Source organism: Peromyscus californicus, unplaced genomic scaffold (genome assembly GCF_007827085.1).
Source record: "Peromyscus californicus insignis strain IS unplaced genomic scaffold, ASM782708v3 Scaffold_3__1_contigs__length_106647218, whole genome shotgun sequence".
Classification (NCBI taxonomy): Eukaryota; Metazoa; Chordata; class Mammalia; order Rodentia; family Cricetidae; genus Peromyscus; species Peromyscus californicus.
In genome coordinates, this window is record NW_026294551.1 from 61,872,622 (window position 1) to 61,895,006 (window position 22,385).

Below are 22,385 nucleotides of genomic sequence, written 5' to 3' on the forward strand. Positions count from 1 at the left end.
ACATATATTCTGAAGTTAAGGTCAAAGAGAGAGGAAACACTGAAGGAAGTATGTTTGGTGGAGAATAAATCAAAAGTTCTAATAAACTTAACGGTAAGGCGCCCATTATAAGTCTAAATAGGGAACGACATATAGTCATTCCAGAAGATGGGAAGGACAACCCTGAATGACCACCATTGCTGAGCAGCCCCAGACGGGTCCGGATGCCCACCATTACTAATTAGTCTGGAGAGGAAATCTGGGGAAACCTGGGTGATGCGGGTTCCCTCTCTGAAGCAGTAATGTCAGAAAAACTGGAGGATTAAAAACGAGGGTGGACGATGACAACGCTGGCGTGTGTACACTGGAATCCACCTCCGTCGTGGGCGTCACCCGCCTTGCCCCACCCCTGCACCCGGCGGGCAACTTTGCCTCTTGAGTCTGAGGCGCCGGGGGGCGAGGGGGGGCCGCTTCCGGCCTGGCGAGCATCTCCCGGGCCTCAGTTCCTCCTCCGAGAGGACGCTCGGCCCTTTTCCGTGGCCAGAGCCATCCTTCCGCTCGTCCGCGGACCAGTAGACACACCTCTTCACCAGCCGCCCGCGGTCAAGAGTCCAGTGGCTCTGACCGTGGCCGGGGGCGGGGCCTCGCAGTCACGTGCAGCAGCCCGACCAATGGGCGCGCATTGCGTCATTAGCTGCGGAGACGGCGGGTTTGGCTTACGTGGGGGCCTGGTCTGGGCTGGTAGGCGAGTGGGGAGGGTGAGCCGAAGGTGGCAGTCAGCGGCGGCGTCAGCCCGATCCGCGCGTCGCCAGGACTGTGCGGCCACACCTGCCTCACTCCGCGTTCTCCTCAGGCCCGGCCATGGAGCATCAGGTCCAGCGGCTTCGGCAGGCGTTCCGGTCCGGCCGATCGCGGCCGCTCCGCTTCCGACTGCAGCAGCTCGAGGCCCTGCGGAGGATGGTGCAGGAGCGCGAGAAGGACATCTTGGCGGCCATCGCGGCGGACCTGAGCAAGGTGAGCATGGGAGGTGGGAGGGACCCGGCGCGTCCCCTTTTTCCTGCGCTGTAGCAGGGTGTTTATCCAGTAGTAAAGAGGAAGTAAAGTTACTCCGGACTCCAACCCTGCTTAGAGCCCAGACCGTTTTATTTGCACTTACGGGTGCTCGCAGCTTCTCTTCCGCGAATGCTGTTTATAGGACATTTCTATTGCATTTGTAGTCTCTTTTCTTACAATGTGCCCTCAACTCTCTGGATATTCTGGGTGTCAGTGGTTTGTCCGCTTGGTAGATTTCAGATATTTCATTCCCTGTCTTATTTCTTAACTTTTAAAAAGTGGGTTCTAATTGTAAACAGTGTTGTTATTTTTTCCTAAGTAATCTTCAACACTCATATTTTCCTTCATGACGTTGTATATCATTACATATGTGTTGCTTAAACTCTAGTACACTGACAATCACTCTGGGGACCTGTTAAAATAAAAATCTTAAGTCCATCTGAGACAGTGTCTGAGATTTCTAATGATGTCCCAGGTGATATCATATGACCTCTTCAGAAGCAAGCTTTGAATACCAAGGTTTTGAGTAGTGTTTGAGATAGAACTATATTCTCCGGTACTCTCTAGTAATATTGTTATTTCTTTTTACTTTCTATCTGTATCCCAGGCATAGTAAGACCTTTATTTTCAGATTTGCAATCCTTCCTTCCCCAATCAAAGACTATTTCAAAACGTGGTAACAGTAGTTTTAGTAGTAATGATAGTAGTGGCTACAAACCTCCCTTCAGGGTACTTTTGATGAAGATGGGCTGTGATAGTAAACAAAGATAGGATAATGACTGTTAAAACTTTATTCTGCTAGCATCAGATACTTTGTGTATGTCTGTACATATATAGGGTTACTGAAGAAAGACAGAAAGTCCAGAATTTTAAACCAGGCTGTCAAATAGAACATATATAGATAAAATGTGACTGTGGTTATAAACCAGTGTCCTAAAGATACAGCTCAAAAGCAAAATTGCCACAGTATCTAAACTGTGACTGAGGCAGGCTGTTACTAATCAGGGAGCTGTTGCTGAAAATGTTTAACCCTAATTTTAAAAGGCTTGGATCAGTAGAGAAGAATTCAGACACATTGACTATCTTAGAGAGGAAGAGCCAGCAAGAGTATCCAGGGTGTGTCTTATTGAGAATTTGGAGGTTAAAAAAAATCTGATAGCAAACTGAGGGGAGGGCTGTCTAATAACACCAGTTGTCACTGCAGATATACTTGGTCTGAACCTTGTCACATCCTAAGCCAGTGGTTCTCAACCTTCCGAAGGCTGCCACCCTTTAATACAGTTCCTCGTGTTGTGGTGACCCCAACCATAAAATGGGTTCATTGCTACTTTGCAACAGTAATTTTGCTACTGTTATGAATCATAAATGTAAATACCTGATATGGCGGTTATCTGATATATGACACCTGTGGGGTCGTGGCCCACAGGTTGAGAACCATTGTCCTAAGCCCAGTAGACAGATGAACTGATTTTTCTTTTCCAGAGTGAACTCAACGCATACAGTCATGAAGTCATTACCATCCTTGGGGAGATTGATTTTATGCTGGCAAATCTTTCTGAGCTGGCTTCTGCTAAGCCAGCTAAGAAGAACCTGCTTACCCTACTGGATGAGGCCTATGTTCAGCCAGAGCCTCTGGGGGTCGTACTGATTGTCGGAGCTTGGAACTACCCTTTCGTCCTTATCATGCAGCCACTGGTCGGAGCCATCGCTGCAGGTCTGGTGCCAGCTGATGTCTGTATTCCCGTGTAGAGGGTCGTACTGTGTCATGTCGGCTGGGAGTTAAGTGTCTAGTTAAATACATGTACTTTGCCGGTTTTCCTTGGCTGACACCAGTTTATTGAGAGTTCACATGTGTACTTGTATTTATGAGTGCTGAAGTACCTGGAGATGAATCCATGAGAGTCAGAGGCATCTGAGTCAGTAGTCCCAAGATCTTAGAGCCAGGCATCCATATTCTTTTTTTTAAAAAATAATTTATTTAAATTTATTTTATGTGCATTGGTATGAAGGTGTCAGATCCCCTGGAACTGGAGTTATAGACAGTTGTAAGCTGCCATGTGGGTCTGGGAATTGAACCTGGGTCCCCTGGAAGAGCAGCCAGTGCTCTTAACTGCTGAGCCATCTCTCCAGCCCAGGCATCCATATTCTAATGTAATTTTAGTTGCTGGCTCTGCCTTTAGAAAACAAACCACTTATTTTCATCTAACTAGTTTCTTTATTCAAATAAAGGTATTATGTGTAATGCTAGCTTGAATGTACAGCAAATCTCAACAGATTATTTCTTACGATGTCAACAGCTTATGTTGACATAGCCTGTTTGCTCAGTGATTCTAGGGCAGAGAGAGAAAACCGTGGTAGAACTGCAGGAAGAGATAGAAATCTGGGGAGTGGGAAAAGCTGGGAGAGCCTATTGTTAGTGACCTGGAGATACCGAAAGCTAACGGGTTAGCACTTGGGAAGGAAAATGTGAAAGGAAAGAGGACATGTGATATGAGGTAGGGCAGACTTAAGAGCTGCAGGAATAAGTGAAACTTAGCCTGTACAATACACGAGTGTCATTTTGGTAGCTATTCAAGTTACTCAAATATTGGCTGATGTTGTTCTGCTATTTGCTTTATTTAGGAAATGCTGTGATTGTTAAGCCTTCAGAACTAAGTGAAAACACAGCCAAGATCTTGGCCAAACTCCTCCCTCAATATTTAGACCAGGTAAGAATATTTCAGTCCATCTTCAACGCATCTGTTTGTGGTGGAAAACACAGATTTGATTCTTCTGCTTGCTGGCTGCATATGGGTGTGGTTTCCTTAAGTCTCCAACAGTTGGTTTAATAAAGGAAGCCAGGTTCCAAAATACACTGTGGAAGGACCCAGCAACTGTGGCTGCACAGTGTGTTTAGGCCTGTGGCTTTATATGTGTCTCTTATCTTTTTCTACCATTTGGCACTGCCGAGGATACACTTTCAGACATCATCCATTTAGTGAACTAGTTATGAGAGGCTAGCATGTTTTTGTCACTGTCTTCTTTTTCCTAACAGAACATCATATGTGTTATTCCACGAGTACTCTGCGTTTCAAAGGCATGTCTGTGGCCTGGAAGAGAGGCCTTCCTGAGCTAGCACTCTGAGTTAGCGTGCAGGCACGGAGAGCATCTTCCTGATGAGGGAGAGGGAGACCCCAGCTTTTGGGTAGGGGATCAGATTCAGAAGTTCTCGTGACCTCTAGAGAGGAAGTTGATGGCTTTGTGACTGCTGAGTTCCACATGCAGTTTTGCAGGGAGATTATCTATTTAGCTTTCATCAAAAGGCAACTTTAAAACACCCGATTTGTATTGTGTTTATTAATGTGTGGCGTCCCTGAGACCAATTCTAGCTCTTAGAATAATTTTGTTCTCTTTATTGCCTTACCGCTGTCGTCATAGCTCACAGAGCAATTTGGTGGTTATCCAGTCTAGCAGGACTGAATGGAAGATGGCAAGGTAGCATGGATTGAGTAGGACTTGGAACCAGAAGATAGAGGATTAAGGTCTCGATTTGCCCCTCACCCAGATGTAAATTCTTTAATAGTTGACTATCCAAATGGAGAGGATGATAATGTACCTGCTTCAGTTAGCTGGTGGGTTAATTTACCTGTGGATTAAAGCACAGAAAATTTTAAAGTCCATTAGGCAGTTGAACTATAAAGTGAATAAGAACTAGTTAGCCTTCTAAAATCTAAAGAGCGAGCAATCAAATGAGGACTGGAGGTTGACAAGCCAGCTTATTCATGTAGGGCTTAGACGCTTGCAAAAATCTCCTCATATTTTCCTTGGCATTTGTTCTTAGTCATTACTTTTTGCCCTTGTGGTTATTATTGAAAGTATTTTCTCTCTGAGCAGCTACCTAATGGTAGCATAGTGCATGTGCTGGGTATTGTACAGCCCTTAGGTGACTTTTCCAGTAGCAAGTTCAGAGATTGCCTAAAGTCACAGATGCTAGTGAGAGGCAGAACCTAGATTCAATCCAGATCCACTTCAAAAGCAAGTACCCTTGGCTACGATGCCCTGTGTTCTGTTCATTGGGCAGATATGGACTTATTTACCTTGGGCTTAGCCCTCCTGTACTTTGTATTGTGTAGAGAGAGAACATTGGGATTAAGACATGTAACTTCAGGGATGGAGGTGTAGCTCAGGAGGTAGAGCGCTGACCTGTGTGTACAAGGTTCTGGGTTGGATCCCCAGCAATGTGCAAAACAAAACAGTAACAAAAATCCCAGCCGGGCGGTGGTGGCGCACGTCTTTAATCCCAGCACTCGGGAGGCAGAGCCAGGCGGATCTCTGTGAGTTCGAGGCCAGCCTGGTCTCCAAAGCGAGTACCAGGAAAGGCGCAAAGCTACACAGAGAAACCCTGTCTCGAAAAACCAAAAAAAAAAAAAAAAAAAAAAAAAAATCCCTCACAGTACCCTCCCCTCATCTTACCCATTTCCCGTGTTGAGTCCAACTCTTCACTCATTTGTGCTCTCATTGCCAAACTCGTGTAGAAAATATCAGACCCTGAGTCTTGTGTAGGTTGACGGTTCCTGGTCAGCAGCAGATCCTTTGTCCCCCGTCACCTCCCTGATCTGTCCCTTGAGGGAGATGATCCTGATCTTTTGGTTTTACTGATTTATGTTGAAGAATTGCTGATGTGAGGCAATAAGATTAATTTGACAATGGAAGACTCTGCTTCTCTTTCTTCGAGGACCTGTATGCGGTAGTTAATGGCGGTGTCGCTGAGACCACAGAGCTCCTGAAGCAGCGCTTTGATCACATTCTCTACACAGGAAACACTGCGGTTGGAAAAATTGTCATGGAAGCTGCTGCCAAACACCTGACCCCTGTGACCCTGGAACTCGGGGGGAAAAGCCCATGTTACATTGACCGAGACTGTGACCTGGACGTCGCTTGCCGGTGAGGCTGGCTTTGGTTTCCTGAGGTTTTTCCCAGCAGGTGCAAGTTTTTGCTAATGGCTCCTTTTCCTTTACACTTGAACCTCACAACTTACGGCTTCAGGGTTCAGACTTCAGTGGTTGATGTGCCCAAGAGCACCTGGAGCCTCTCAAACTGTCTTCTGATGCCACTGCTGGAATAGGAAGCCACACATAGGTCCTGCTAGCATGGAGTTTTCCTTAGGAAGTTTGGAAATATTCTTATGGATAAACCTGGCAAGAAATTTTGCCCAGGGTTGATTTTTTCCCCCCCAGTGTTAGGATCAATTATGGTAAGCCTGTGCTCCGCATTCAGCTACTCCCTGAGCCTGTAGCAAGAATTCTAATGTCCTGCTGGTTGATGAAATAGATAATCCAAAGGGTTGTGTGTATTAATAAAAATTCTCAGTTGAAAGGGTATTATGTTCACTTCTTAGCTGAGATCCTTTGTTGACAAAACAGTGTGACAGATATTTTTAATAGCATTTGGTAGCTGGGAACCAGAAAAGAAGAGTTCAGCGTCTCTTTACTAAGTTAGTTTGACTACGAGGAAGTGAATGCCTCTGTGCCCTGGGTGCCGTGGTTTTTCTCTCCCCCTCAGAGCTGTGGTGCTGAGGAGGTGGGGAGCTGGGTCCGGGTTGCTGCTTGGCCTCTTTAAATTGAGTATAACTTCCAGAAAAAAAGAGACCAGCAGGGAATGCTGAGGTTGTGGGCTTTGTCTGTACGTAGGAAGGGGAAGGGTCCACATGGAGGAGCATGGTAGAGGACGCTGGCTGTGCCCTCTCTGTACCCACACAACACAGCCTGTCAGCAATACTACAGCCTGGAGAGCCGGAGTCTGAGCCATGTGCTCGTCATCCAGAATGACCTTTGGCTGGATTAGGAAGGAAGGAGTGTTGGGAGGCTGCTCCCTTTCTCTGCAGGCTGTGTCTTCATAGCTGTCAGGTACTGTTTGCCAGGCTGACTCTGAGAATTTTCTTGCTATGTAGAATATTTTTTTTTTTTTTTTTTTTTTTTTTTTGGTTTTTTCGAGACAGGGTTTCTCTGTGTAGCTTTGCGCCTCTCCTGGAACTCACTTGGTAGCCCAGGCTGGCCTCGAACTCACAGAGATCCACCTGGCTCTGCCTCCCGAGTGCTGGGATTAAAGGCGTGCGCCACCACCGCCCGGCTGAATATTTTACCTCAATTGAAAATGCGTTCTAAAGGCTGGTGGGATGGTTCAGTGGTAAAAGTACTTGATGTACAAACCTGACAATCTGAGTTTGATACCAGGAACCCATGTTTTAAAATAGTCAGATTCTAGCTGGGAGGTTGTGGTGCATGCCTTTGATCCCAGTACTCGGGAAGCAGAGGCAGGTGGTTCTCTGTGAGTTGGAGGCCAGCCTGGTCTACAGAGTGAGTTCCAGGACAGCCAAGGTTACACAGTGAGGTCCTGTCTCCGAAAACCAAAAAAAAAAAAAAGCCAGATTCTGAGTAGATGGGAGGCCTCGAGTATACAGCGAGCACACAGCAGAAGCAAAAGAGAGACCCCACCTCAGCAAGGTAGAAGGAGAGAACCGACTCCTAAAATGTTGTCTTTTGGCCTACACACACATACACACACACACACACACACACACACACACACACACACACACACACACACCCCAAATCAAAAAGAAATCTGAAAATGCATTCTAAGTTGTAACAAGATGATCTACAGCTCAGAGGTTTTTTTTTGTTTGTTTGTTTGTTTTTGTTTTTAACAATTACTAACTAAATATGCAAGGCCACTCCTGTTGGCATGACGATACTCTTGGTTGTCAACTTGATGGCATTTAGACTCACCATGAAAACAAATCTCTAGACATGTCCGGGAGGGACTGTCTAGATTAGGTTAAGTGAAGTGGGAAGACCCGCCCTAACCCTGGAGTTCTGGGTGAAAAAAAAAAAAAGAGTCAAACTGAGCCTAAGTGTGGTGCTCTCCCCTCTCTGGCTGGGGGTGCCATGTGACCAGCCGCGTCAAGTCCCTGCGCCCATGACCTCCCCCGCCATGATGCCGTACCTTCAGTGTGAGCCAGAGTCCCCTCTTCCTTAGTTGCTGTTGCTAGAAGCCTTGTCACAGCAGTATGTAAAGTGCCGGAGACGTTGGGAAACAAACAAGATAACCACGGAAAGGTGACGGAATTATAAAGGTATTCTGTGTTTTTTTTTTTTTTTCTCCCCAGACGCATAACCTGGGGAAAGTACATGAATTGTGGTCAGACCTGTATTGCTCCAGACTACATCCTCTGCGAAGCCTCCCTCCAGGATCAGATAGTGCAGAAGGTTAAGGAAACGGTGAAGGTCTGTATTCCGCAATTCTGATCCCACTGATGAAAGTCCAATAAAGCACTTTCAGACAGCATCTCTGTTCACTTTTACCCCCAACCCAGACAATTCCAGAACGTATGTGACTGAATTAACTTACTGGCTAATTAAAACACTGTGCATCTGTGGGAACAAGGCAGGTCCATTTAAATTATGTAGTTGATTTGTCGAGGCATATACTTAAAAGTCAAAAATGTTTTCTGTGGTTTTGAGAGAGTGCTTCCAAATCACTTGAAGAGAGCCCTTGCCATATTGGTTCTTGCTGAAGAAGGTTATCAGTTGTCATGTATGTAGAGGGCTTGATGGCCCGTAGTTTGAAGGAGTGAAGTAAAGATCTACTTAAAGTATACCCTGTAGAGCAGTGGTTCTCAACCTCCCTAATGCTGTGACCCTTTAGTACCGTTCCTTGTGTTGTGGTGACACCCAACCAAAAAATTATTTTCATGCTACTTCATAACTCTGATTTTGCTACTGCTATGAATTGTAATGTAAATCTCTGATATGCAGACTATCTGATTTACCCTTGTGAAGGGGTTGTGACCCACAGGGTGAGAATTGCTGGAGAGGGTTATCCATCTTTTAGGGTACATAAAGGAACTAATCAGGGTTGTGTCTGGTAATAAGCTAAGGCTTGATGGAGATGTGGGATTTTCATTGTTAGTGAGTGTTTGACCAGGGGTACTGAGTTCAGTGGTACGAAGACTAATAAGCCATCTTTCTGAGATAACTTTTTGTTAATTGAGCACCAGAAAGGATGGAGAATACCGAAGTGTAATTTATGAAGAGAGAATGAAAACTGTATACCAGGAAGTGGAGAGAGGGCAGGTGAGAGTAGAATTAGTGATGAAGACTGAGGAGCCAGGAAAGGAGAGCATGAAAGTTGTCTAGATCCAGGAAATGTGAGTGGAAGAGAGGGTCAGGGTCGCTGTGAGACTGAACTAGTTGGGAATAGAGCTGTGCTTTATTGAATATGATAATAAAATCCAGAGGATCAATGGCCCCTCTTCCTACCTTTAAGGAGTTTGTGCTATGACGTATGAGTTCTCACATAACATGCTGGAATAATTAGGGAGCTATTTAAAAGTCAGTCTAGGCCTTATCTTCAAAGATTGTGATTGATATGGTGTGGTCCCTACCCCCAGCTTGTTATTCTGTGATTCAATTGGCCAGAAAACCTGGCCTTGGACTTGGACAGAACATTCATTTCACCAGGCTGCCTGGGTGATTTCTGCTGCCCAGACCTTTGAGTTCATCTTGGTAGGTTAGTGGCTAAGACTTTTTGTGATTCAACATTAGTTCTCACAAGGCTGTCAAGCTTCCCAGCAAGTACATGTTATGTGCGTATTTATGTGATAAATATTGGTTATCCTTCTTGAGGTTGTTTTCCTTTGGAAAGTTAACAAGGCCATATCTTTATGCATAGAGCAGCTTTACTGTCACCAGTGACTGGTGAAAGTACCAGTCCAGAGGAGACAGAACAACAAAACAGAGCGAAGGCCAGCACACCTCTGTGGTAAAGGCTAGATGAGAATAAAAAGGTAGGATTCAAAGACCAAAGAGTTTCTGCAGCAACTGTCCAACTTCCTTCTGAGAGAGGCCAGCTGACATTTGAACTAATGACCTCTTCCCTGACATCTTCTTTCAGAAAGGGCTATGAGGAGACTCTGAGATCTGTAGGCACCTGAAGAAAAGTATAGGCAGAAGGTGTGTGAGTGTGTGAGTGTGAGAGAGTGTGTGTGAGGGTGTATGTGTGTCTACTTTATTTGTTAATTCTTGACTTGTCTAAGAACTCAAAGTTATTAGTACTGTACTATTACTAAGTTATTTGAAGAGTGGGTGTTGGAGTCTGTGACGTCATAAACCAAGTCAACTTTTATACACCAGCAGATTTTGAACTTATTAAAGAAATTGAAGTATGGGTTTTGTGGCAATTAAATAACTCCTGTTGTTTTTAATAGGACTTTTATGGGGAAAATATAAAAGAGTCTCCCGATTATGAAAGGATCATCAATCTTCGTCACTTTAAGAGGTTACAAAGTTTGCTTGAAGGACAGAAAATAGCTTTTGGCGGGGAGACTGATGAGGCCACACGCTACATAGGTAAATTCTCTCCTTAAAATTCTGTTTATTTTGTGTGTGTGTGTATGTCCATATGCATACAGGTACCATAGTATCTTAATTTTCTGTGGCTGTGATAAAGCACCATGACTAAAAGCCACTCGAGAAGGAAAGGGTTTATTTCATCTTACAACTCTTAGCTCACACTCCATCACTGAGGGATGTCAGAGCAGGAACTGAAGCAGAGGCCATGGATGGGTGCTGCTTACTGACTTGTTCCCCATGGCTTGCTCAGCCTGCTTTCTTACACAACTCAGGACCATCTGCCTGGGGTTGGCGCCACCTAGAGTGGTCTGAGCCCTCGCAACACCAATCATTAATCAAGAAAATGCTCCACAGGCTTGCCCGAGGGTCAGCGTGATAGGGGCATTTTCTCAGTTGGCAGTTCCCTTTTCCCAAATGACTCTAGCTTATGTTAAGTGACATAAGACTAACTAACACTGTTGACCACTTGTTAGTTTTGATGTGCGCGCACACACGCACACACACACACACACACACACACACAATTTATTAAGCCATAATATTTCCCTCCTGGTTCCTTTCCAAGATCTCATTAATGTCAAAGTCCATGGTCTTTAAAAATTCAAACACATTAAGTTCAGTCTCATTAGATATCCAGAATTTCTTTAAAATTCAAGTCTTTCTAAAATGGCAAAGTTTCTCCAACAATCCAAGGTCTCTCAGCTGTGGGTTTCTGTAAAATCAAAATAAATCGCATACTTCTACTCCAGGAGGGAAGAACCAGGGCACAGTTATAACCAAAGTTCTACAGTATAAAGCTCAGTGTCTGGGACCCACACATGATCCTTTGGGCCCCAAAGGCCTTAGCCAGCTCCACCTCTGCAGCTCTGCCATCCACAGCACAACACAGCCCGTTTCAGGATTAGGCTGGTATTTCCAAGTTCACACAACAGCTCGTTAAACTTTGAGCATTCAATGGCTTTTCCAGCCCAAACTCCTTCCACAGTCCTCCCACAACAGACCTCCAGGTCTGCCACTGCAATATCCATGATCATAGTACCAGTTTCTTGTAGCTAGAGTTTTCCTGCCTGGCCCATAGTCAGGACAAATCTCTGTCACCCGCCAGTCCCAACCAAGTAAACACAGAGACTTATATTGCTTACAAACTGTATGGCCGTGGCAGGCTTCCTGCTAACTTCTTATATCTTAAATTACCCATTTCTATAAATCTATACCTTGCCACGTGGCTTGTGGCTTACTGGTATCTTCACATGTTGCTTGTCCTGGTGGCGGCTGGCAGTGACTCCCTCCACCTTCCTGTTCTCTCAATTCTCCTCTCTGTTAGTCCCACCTATACTTCCTGCCTGGCCACTGGCCAATCAGTGTTTTATTTATTGACCAATCAGAGCAATTTGACATACAGACCATCCCACAGCAGTTTCTATCTTAGTACTTTTCTGCTGCTGAGCTAAAACGTCATCACCAAAAGCCACTTGAAGAGGAAAGGGTTTATTTCATCTTACAGCTCTTGGGTCCTACTCCATCACCAAGAGAAGGCAAGGCAGGAACCTGGAGGTAAAAACTAAGCAGAGGTTATGGAGGACCAGCACTCACTGACTTACTCCTCATGGCTTGCTCAGTCTGCTTTCTTATCCATCCTAGGACCACCCGCCCAATGTGGCACAACCTCCCTATTTGCTGGGCCCACCCACATCAATCATTAATCAAAAGACTTGCCTCCAGGCAATCTGATGAGGGATTTTCTCAGTTGAGGTTCCTCTTCTCAAATAACTCACACAGTGTGGAAGTCAGGACAACTTGAGGGAGGCATTGTTGTTGATTGTTTTTGCTCTTTTGGGGGCCGCCACCCAGCTCCCAAATAAACCACACATGGAGGCTTATTCTTACTTATAAATGTTTGGCCTTACTTATTTCTGTAGCATGAATCTTTTTTTTTTTTTTTTTTTTTTTTTTTTTTTTTGGTTTTTTTGAGACAGGGTTTCTCTGTGTAGCTTTGCGCCTTTCCTGGAACTCACTTGGTAGCCCAGGCTGGCCTCGAACTCACAGAGATCCGCCTGGCTCTGCCTCCCGAGTGCTGGGATTAAAGACGTGCGCCACCACCGCCCGGCCATGCGCCACCACCGCCCGGCTGTAGCATGAATCTTAAAGAGTCTTATTAATAAAATCAAACCTGGAACCAGGTATTGGTGTGAACACTGGAAGATCAGAGAGACAGAACAAGCCACAGCTAACCTCACCTGGCCAACTTCTCAGCTGGTCTTGTTTCCTCAGACTGGAAGCCCCTGTGTCCTCATATCCGAATGGCTCTCAGCTGAACTGTGCTGCTCAAAACCTAAAATCTTAACCAGCCAAATGCTTCTAGTTTCTGGTCCTCAAGCCTTATGTATCTTTCCTTTCTACCATCACTCCCTGGGATTAAAGACTCACTTTCTGGGATTAAAGGTGTGAGTCACGCCGGGCGGTGGTGGCGCACGCCTTTAATCCCAGCACTCGGGAGGCAGAGCCAGGCGGATCTCTGTGAGTTCGAGGCCAGCCTGGACTACCAAGTGAGTTTCAGGAGAGGCACAAAGCTACACAGAGAAACCCTGTCTCGAAAAACCAAACAAACAAAAAAAAAAGGTGTGAGTCACCATGCTTGGCTGTATCCTTGAACAGATGGATTTCTGCCTCTGGAATGCTAGGATTAAAGGCATGTGCTACCACTGCCTATCCTCATGTTTAATATTGTCCCTGTTCTGTCTCTGATCTCAGATAAGTTTATTAGGGTGTACAATATTTTGGGGAACACAATACCACCACATATTTCTTTCCAGCTTTTCTTATCTTTAAATTACCCTGTCTACCTTTTGCCTTTGGGCTTTTCCCATTCTCTTACTTCTGTAAATCTTATCTTACTCCATGTCTGGATGTGTAGCCAAGTGACTGGCCCCTGGGTCCTCCTCCTTGTCTGGATCTTTCTTCTCTCCTCCCAGATTTCTCCTTCTATATATTCTCTCTGCCTGCTAGTCCTGTCTATCCTTTCTCCTGCCTTGCTATTGGCCGTTCAGTTCTTTATTAGACCATCAGGTGTTTTACACAGACACAGTAACACAGCTTCACAGAGTTAAACAAATGCAACATAAACAAAAGTAACACACCTTAAAATAATATTCCACAACAAAGTATTTCCTTCTGTGAGGACTCTAGGGGTTGAAATAAGGTTATTGGGCTTAGTAGTGAGTATCTTTACTTGCTGAACCATGTCACTGGCTCTTACTTTGATTTTTAAATAAAATTTTTAAAAATAACCTGTAAGATGATGGAAGAAATACAAGTACATTTGGTAGGCAAAGAAGCTGCCTCCAAATTAATTTACTTATCTTTTCTTATCAGCTGTTAAAAAATTAAAAGGATACAAATAATTAGAAATTCATAGAGATTCTCCTGGGTTGGATGGTTCAGTGATTGTTAATACCATCAAAAACAAAACAAAACAAAAATCCCAATTCTTTCATCTTGCTGCTCTTCCCATCTCCTTGGTGGCAGTGTGACCCATTTCTAGGTCAGTCAAAGAAAAAATGAAGGAAGAGCTGTCGAGATTAGCTTGGTCTAATTAGGACTTCTCCCTGAGCTCGACAGTGGATTTGGAAGCAGATTTTGTTGGGTTGGGGGGCGGGGGAGGTTCCTGTGAACCAAGCTAGGTCTGGCACACTGTGAGAGGACAAAGCAATAGGTGTGCCTGGTGGGTGGTTGACTCAGGGAAATGAAGAGAAGATGAGAGTTTTAAAGAGAAGTCTTCAGCTTGACCATTCATGTTATTTTATTTTATTTTTTAGCCCCAACCATACTTACTGATGTTGATCCTAATTCCAAGGTGATGCAAGAAGAAATTTTTGGACCAATTCTTCCAATAGTGTCTGTGAAAAATGTAGATGAAGCCATTAATTTCATTAATGATCGTGAAAAGCCCCTGGCACTCTACATATTTTCTCATAACAATAAGGTAAACTTTATAGAGAATAATTCACTCTCAAGAGCCAGATTTTTCTATTGCTGTAAAACATAGATGGTTTATTTATATATCAAAGTTGACTGACTATTCATAGCTGGCTGTCTTAGGTAATGGAGCCTTGGATTATCACTGCACCCTTTCCCTTACTCCCTGGAGTTAGAGCTAAATCCACAGCGGGGAATGTCACAGGACTTTTGAATAACAAACACCTCCTGAATAATTAGAAAACTTACATCACTAGCATGTAGTGCTTTTTGTGACATGGATCCATAGAGCCTGCCCCTGTGACTCAGATGGTCTTCATAGTCACTCAGATGGGGCTGGGAAAGTCAAAGACTCTGGCACATCCTATAAATGGTCATGAGAACTTGGGTTTTGGGTATCACTGGGCAACTAGCTCTGCCTCTTCCTGCATGCTCTGTCATTCATGTCACTAGGTGATATGCTACTCTTAGCCAGATGATGGCTTCCTCGGGAATTGTAGGTTCAGGATCCTTCTGGAAAAATGAAAATGAGAAAGGGGAAGAAGGGACCAGTCAGTGTGAGACGTTCACTGGCCAGGTGCTGTGTGTACTTTCTGATGATAAGGTGCTGTAGTCACGTAGTGGCTTCAGGAGTCTGCAGTGCTAGTGAAGTTCTCATGGCTACAGGTACTTGAAATGAGATAAGTGTGCATAGTTCACAAAGGTCTGCTAGTGGCATGCAGCTGGGTGGAGAGTGCCCCCCTGTGGTCACTGTAGTCCCATTTGACATCCACCATGAATTCTCAAGGCTTATTAGTACCTAAGTGAAGTGATGTTTAGTAGTTCAGTATTATTGAGGCTTTTTTGATCTTAGGCCAACTAGCTCTTTGTTTCTTCAAAAATAGGATAATTCTGACATCTTTTGCATTTCATACCTGTTAATCGTATGGTATAATTTAGATCAGGGATTGAGAAATTCTTTTGTTGTTGTTTTTGTTTTTTTGTTTTTCAAGACAGGGTTTCTCTGTGTAGCCCTGGCTGTGCTAAAACTCACTCGGTAGACCAGGTTGGCCTCAAACTCAGAGATCCACCTGCCTCTGCCTCCCGTGTGCTGGGATTAAAGGTGTGTGCCACCACCACCCAGCTGAGAAATAATAATTTCAATATACTATTTTTATTTACTCTTTGAGAATTCCATGCATGTGTACAATGTATTTTGATCACATTCACTCCTCAGTCTTCCCCTTAACTCTAATTTGCCTGTTTACTAATGGGTATGTCTCAAAAATTATTATGGTTCAGCCTTAATAATCTTCTTCCCAGGGGCCCAGAAGAGAAGCTGAGAATGATGCATATTATTTTTGGGAAAAGAATCTAGGTACACAGAGCTCTTTGTCCATCTACTTTATTCCTCTGGGATAAAATTCCGTCTACACAGCTTCTATTCTGCTCTCATGCCTAGCTCCTTTGTTGCCTGATTTTTCTCTACATTATTCTGCTGTCCCCTCTAAGTTCTATCTTAATTCTCTCGTCTTAGTTCTGTCCCATCTAGGTTCTTGTCCATCTAGTTTTTTCCCATCTTAGCTCCTCTCCCATCTCCTTCTTCCTCATCTTGTTCTTCCCCATCTGGCTCTTCCTCATCTTCCATCTCGTTCCTCTAGTACTCTCTTCTAGCCCTTCAATCTAGTTCTTCCCCATCTCAGTTCATTCCTCTCCAGTTCTTACCCATCTAGTTCTTCCCTTCTCTTTTCTCTTCTCCTCATCCTCCCAATTCTCTGAGGTTTGCAGTTATATACCCATGCAATAGCAATGCTCTGGTTAAAGCAAGGTCACCAGACTTGAATTCCCTCAGGGTCAAAAGGAAGGGCAATAAGATCCACACAAAAGAGCAGTAATTGCCAGCCATCATCTGCAACTCAAAAGGGAAGTGACTAATGGGGAATAGAATCAACTGAGGGCTAAATCTGGTTAATATCTGAGCAAAAGGGCATTTTATATGCTCAACTATGTTCTTAGAAGTGGTTAGTTAAAGTGTTAGGAGTCTATCAGTGACGAGTGAAAATAAAACTGCCTTATTTTCCTTTAGCCCCTTATCTATCCAACCTATTTTGGCTACTACTTTCTGGCAGGCAGGGCCTGGGAGTGTACTCGGTGGCTGGGCAGCCTGAGTTAGCTTGATGTACCTGTAAGGAGAAACCCTTTAGTTCTGAGTTAATAGTTAAAGGTAGATCTAAAACTAGAGATAAGACTTTGGAAAGGGAGAAAGTTAAACTTAATTAGCACATCCACCAGGCCTTCTCAGAGAGAGAGAGAGAGAGAGAGAGAGAGAGAGAGAGAGAGAGAGAGAGAGAGAGATTGGAACATGTTTTTAATTTTTACCTGAGATAAGCTTTATCAGAGACAGATTATTTTAAGGGACCTGTTTCCTTTATTAGTTTAGCATCCAGGAGAGACAAATGATTAATTGTTGAGAGCATTTAGCAGTAATGGATTTATATTAAAGTATGTTTTTGCAGAGCCCAGACACTTTTAGGTCTGGGGATGTTTCTTACCACCTGGATATATCTGATGGTCCTTGGACTCTGGCTCTCTGGTGATCCTGTAACAATTAACTGAGTAGTAAATTAGAAGAGGGAACCAGGAAGGGAAAAGCTTGTGGGGTGAGACCTCCTTCTTCTGGAATTGGAGACAAGGCAGAGAGCAGGGCCCTGTCTGTGTCTCTGTGCATGGAAAGCACTGCTGACGGGTCTGGAGTGAGGCACATGGAGGGAGCAAATGAAATGAAAACTCCTACCTTAGCTGGAAAATCTCTTCCCATTAAGTAACTCTGAAAGTACAATTAAGTCTGCTGAGGTGGGAAGGCTGTCCCCTACCCCGACAATAGGGAAACGAGAAGGAGAGGTAGGACCCCAAAACTTCCTCAGGACTGAGTGAGTGGCTCGGTGTCCCAACAGGAAGGAAACGGATCGCCCCATGCTGCATTCTGGGGTCCCTGGGAGCTGTGGCCTAGCCTAGGAGTCTGCTAGAGGTCTTTGTCCCCATGCCGCGAGGTGCCTGGGGGCAGTCAGCTGAGCAGTTATCTCTCTAGGTGACACTTTGAACAAGGCTCAATTGGTGGCCTGGGGAGGGGCAGGCACACACTAGCCCATGTGGCCTCCTCTAGCACACATTTAAAACAGGGACCTGGAAGCCCTTATGCAGCTGCTCAGATGGCGTGTGCCAGCATTTGGCAATTCTGTTCACGGACTTTCTCATCTCTCCCATGCTACCTTAAATGTTACAGCTAAAACTTCCACCTATAGGGTCAGGAGCCTTGCTTTCCAGATGCTTAAGTTCAGCCCTGATGTTGGGAAGCTCTGGGAAACAAGAGACGGATTTTATTCCGTGTCTTTTTTTTTGGTAGTTTGGTGGTTTGAGGACAGCTTTAGGAAGATGTGCCAGGAGGCAGGATGTAAACTGATCTCTAGCTAAAGAGCCATCGGGATTATTATCCCAATGTGGGTCCTGATTATAATGCATCCTAGCCTGCTTCCAGACCTAACCATGCTTAGCTGCCTGCCCGGTACTGGAGAACAGAAAAGATAAGGTTCTTTGGAGTCAGAGATTACTTAGGTTCAGGAATGCAAGTGGGCAGGAGAGAGAGAGTTAGAAAGGGAGGGTTTAGAGCTTAGGTAATCGTGTGGGGATAGGCTAACTCTTTTCATTTGCCCATTCGCTGGCAGAAGTTAGAGAATTCCTGTGAAATACCAGGGTCCAAGCAGCCGTTGCATGGCCAAATTTACTGGTATCTGGGGATATTTAAGGTGTTTGTCAGAGGAGGAGTGGAACCATGAGGAGGAAGCCTCCATGTCCCATGACTGCAGCCGAGAGAAAAAAAAAATTAAAAATTAAAATAACAGACAGGATCCCAGGCTCCTATCCCAGGCATCCCCAGGATAGACAGTCTGTGGACCGGCATCAGCACAAGTTACCCGAACCGCCATCATGGAAGGGCCAAGGGCTGTGCATATGTACTGGAGGACTCCCCGGAGTCCAGACAGCATTCAATACTTTGTCAAGAGAGAACGTGTCATGGTACACAGCCGAGGACACCCCCCCCCGGGGGGTCCGATATGAGAAATATATCTCAGGCTACAATTGTGGGAAATGGCAAGGGATCAGAAAGGGGAAACTCACCAATCTTGGCAGCCAGTGTGTTGTGCGTAGCGGTCCCGGCGGCTGGGCAATTGAAGAGTGGAGCAAACAGTCGCAGGTCCAATAAACCTCAGTACAAGGTCCCAGATGCAGAGCAAGAGAGCCTGTCAAGTCACAGCACCAATGTTGTTTTAAAAATGATAAGCGGCGCTGGTTACTGTGCAGAAAGGTCATGAGGCACGAGCCACGACAAAACCCAGTATCAGAGCTTTATTAGGTGGAGCAGGGGCGGGGAGAGAGACAAAAGAACCGGGCCTGGGGAAGAAGCACATGCAGAGAACAGAGAGAGAGACAGAGGTAATGGGGGGAAGAGAGAACAGAACAGAGAGGGGAGAGAGTCTGTGTCTGGCTTTTTAAGGATTTCCGTGAACATGCGCAGGTGGGCTTACAGAGCTATGCTGTGTGCACGTAATCACCAGCAAGCACTGATGACATAAGTCACAAGACCCCTTACTTAGCTGCTGAACTGCACATGTGGGGTCATTCAGCTGGAGTGGCGGCAGAGTCCTAACCCTCCCTCCATCCCTCTCTCTAATAGTCTATGTAGCACCTCCTGGTACTGTAAAAGCTATTGAGCAGGGCAGAAGTCTTCTGGTCAGTACCAGCTTGAGAGAAGTAATAATTTCTAAACTGTCTCTTGTTGGTACTATTTCGGAGTGTAGATCTTGATGGTGATCAAGGAAACAGACCCAAAGATTCAGGGCCACCCCTCTTTATCTGCAGACTGATGTGCTGGGGACCAGAAGTGTTTAATATTTCAGATTTTTAAAAGGCAATATCTCACTGTATACCCTAGGTTGGCCTTAAACTCATGCTCCTCCTGCTCCAGCCTCTCAAATGCAGAGATTCAAGTATGTGCTACCTACCACCCAGCTTGACTGCGAAATTTTTTTAGATTTTTGGAATATTTGCCTATAAATATTTGCCTATAAATGAGCTATCTTGGAGATGTGACCCAAGTTTAAGCATCTTCTGTGTTTCATGAGGCAATGTACACATAGCCTGAAGATAACTTTATACAAGTGATTTTTGGCATGAATTTTGTGTCTCCCCAAACTTAAAAACTTGCACCAGGACACAAAGCCTGGATGCATGTCCTTAGAGCCCGCAGTGAGTACACTCCAAGATGCAGGAGTGACAGGACATCAGCTCTGACCTGGGTGCCTTTGGTCTATTCCTCAGCTCATCAAACGGGTGATTAATGAGACGTCCAGTGGCGGAGTCACAGGCAATGATGTCATCATGCACTTCACTGTCAATTCTTTGCCCTTTGGAGGTGTGGGTAAGTGAGACTTTCTTAGTTACTATTCTATTGCCATGATGAGACACCATGACCAAGACAACTTAAAAGAGAAGCATTTAATTAGGGACTCGCTTACAGTTTCAGAGGTTAGTCCATCATCATTGTGGCAGGGAGCATGGAGGCAGGCAAGCAGGCAGGGTGCTGGAGCAGTAGTGAGATTGTTTATCTGATCCGCAAGTTGCAGACAACGAGACTCAGACTCGACCTGGAGTGGGCTTTTGAAACCTCAAAGCCTACCCCAGTGGTCCACCTCCAAAAAGACTATACACATTCCCACAAGGCCATGTCCTTTAATCCTACCCAAATAGTTCCACCAACTGGGGACCAAATATTCAGATGTAGGAGCCTATGGAGACCATTCTCATAGTCCCCAAATTACCGCAGTGACCTTTTCCTGAATAGAAATGTGCCAGAAGCATGATTCCTGGATTTCTTGTATGGGCTGTTGAAAGTTGGGCGCTGATTTCTTTTGCAGGTCACTGTGAACTTGTCCTCCTCTGAGAACCCCCCCAGCTACCCAGCTAGCAGTAGTTTCCTGATTCCCTGCCCAGTGCCATCTCCAGTGAATCACTCTCTTTGTCCTCATTAGCACTGACCACAGCTGTAGTGGCGGTCTTCACTTACTCTCCTTACTTATGCTACCATATTCGGGAGGCTTAAGGACCAAGAATCAGGTTTCAAATTAATTAGTACGATCTCTCTTTTTAAATGAGGTACAGGAAAGAAAGGTTTGAATGCCAGAAACAGAGTATTTCCTGATATCCCTTCATTTTCTACTCAAGGTGGTGTTGAGGGGTAGTCAAGTGCTGCCTGCACCGGCTCCCCAAGCCTTGTGGGGAGGGGCAGCCTTTCTTTGTGTGTTCCTTGATTTGAGGAGAGCGAGAGTCCCCTGTTCTCTAGAGGATGGGCAAAGGCATTTTGTTCTTGGGGAAGCATCATGGACACAGTCTGGTCTTTCCTACTACGGTCACAGCTTTAGCTGGCTCCTCTTCTCTCCCACTCAGTGTCCTCAGGCTTTCTCTCTGGTTTCATTGTCTTTCCAATGAATCAGTCTTGCCTTCTGAAATGACCCCCTCCATCAAAACAGTTAAGTCAGCTGTGGCCTGGCCCCAGCCAGCTGTCCCCTGGCTTCCAGTCATTCTGCCTCTGTCATTGCGTCATACATGCCATTGCCACTGCACAGGACATTGTGCACCTGCCAGTCTGTTGTATGCGTTGTGAAGTGTGCAGGTGTGGTGTTGTTTGGATTAGATGGTCTTTTAATAAAAAACCCAGAGCCAGATATTAGGGTGAAAGCTGAAAGGTCAGAGAAGCAGAGCAGCCAGCCACTAGTTCTTAACTCTACTACAAAATCCTCAGCCTAAGGAGAGTGAGTTCCTGTTTCCTCTGCCCTGCCATATTACTCTTGGGATTAAAGGCGTGTGTGCTTCCCAAGCAAAGGCATGAGATTTCAAGGGCTGGCATTAAAGGTGTGTGCCACCGCTGCCTGACCTCAATGTCAAATCTAGTGGCTGGCTCTGTCCTCTGATCCTCAGGCAAGTTTATTAGGGTATACAATATATCACCACATTTCCCTTTTTTTGTCTAAAATAATAAAAGAAGATTATAACTAAGAAAAACTATATACAATAAGTATATACAATATATACAGTCAAGAATTACATTAATAATGTCCAGTCTATTAACATTTGACAGATTCATAGAAAATACTCTATTATTTATCCTATTTTGATGAGTCCAAAATGTTATACCTAATTCATGTTCTATCCTCACTTGTATTACCAACCCAAAACTGTCTTTTGATGTCTTTCAAACTTACTCACTTTACACCTCTTTAGTGAGTTTCTTTTCTGAATTTGTTAACAAGGAAAACTATAACTATCTAGTTTTCAAGTCCCTCAGAGACCTGAGAAGGAAATAATACTAACCGAGTAAGCAGGAAGTGCAAACAAGTGACTTCCAAAAAATGTGAGAAATGACAGAAATAGCTGGCTGCCTGGACAGTCACCCAAGGTTTCTCTGCAGTGTTGGGGCATCCATCTTCAGCCTACAGGCTTAGCATATCTGACAGACTTACCTGTGAAGCAGGATTTTCTAAAGGGCTGTCATACCTTGTAAAGTTCAGCAGTCCTTTCTTTTGTGTCCTGCTTGTCCATTTTGGACAGCATACTGTCAGCAGTTGAGGCAAGGGCACTTTCTTGCGCAGTGGCTAACTTTTGCCACAAAGAAAGTAAATTCCATATGGAGTTTCTTTGATGCCCATCATCTTCTCTGAAGTAGATTGGTGCTGCCAGGAGCAGATACTTCTCATTTTTATCAAAAAGAATCTGTGTTATTAAAACATCTTAAATGTCATATTCTGTAGCTCTCTATAGTGTTTGAAGATGACCTGTCTATCTAAAATATATTTGTTTGACCTTGAAAACATACCTAATATGACTACAAGCTTGATTGTAATAGGTGACTAAATACTAACTTGCATTTCTTTATGTCCTAATTAGTTGGTAATA

General features: G+C 44.7%; 1 protein-coding gene across 2 annotated transcripts in view; it reads left to right on the plus strand.

The window, feature by feature from the left end:
• Window positions 1–673: 673 nt before the first annotated feature.
• Window positions 674–22,385, plus strand: part of Aldh3a2 (aldehyde dehydrogenase 3 family member A2) — a 28,273-nt gene continuing 6,561 nt past the window's right edge. Inside the window, exons 1-8 of one of the 2 annotated variants that reach the window (XM_052757402.1) lie at window positions 674–993; window positions 2,515–2,746; window positions 3,655–3,740; window positions 5,747–5,955; window positions 8,180–8,297; window positions 10,280–10,421; window positions 14,240–14,406; window positions 19,755–19,854. In XM_052757402.1, the coding sequence (XP_052613362.1) occupies window positions 841–993; window positions 2,515–2,746; window positions 3,655–3,740; window positions 5,747–5,955; window positions 8,180–8,297; window positions 10,280–10,421; window positions 14,240–14,406; window positions 19,755–19,854 (1,207 nt within the window). In that variant the 5' untranslated portion in view covers window positions 674–840. The remainder of the gene's footprint in view (window positions 994–2,514; window positions 2,747–3,654; window positions 3,741–5,746; window positions 5,956–8,179; window positions 8,298–10,279; window positions 10,422–14,239; window positions 14,407–19,754; window positions 19,855–22,385) is intronic. The other variant, XM_052757403.1, reaches the window with a different exon arrangement.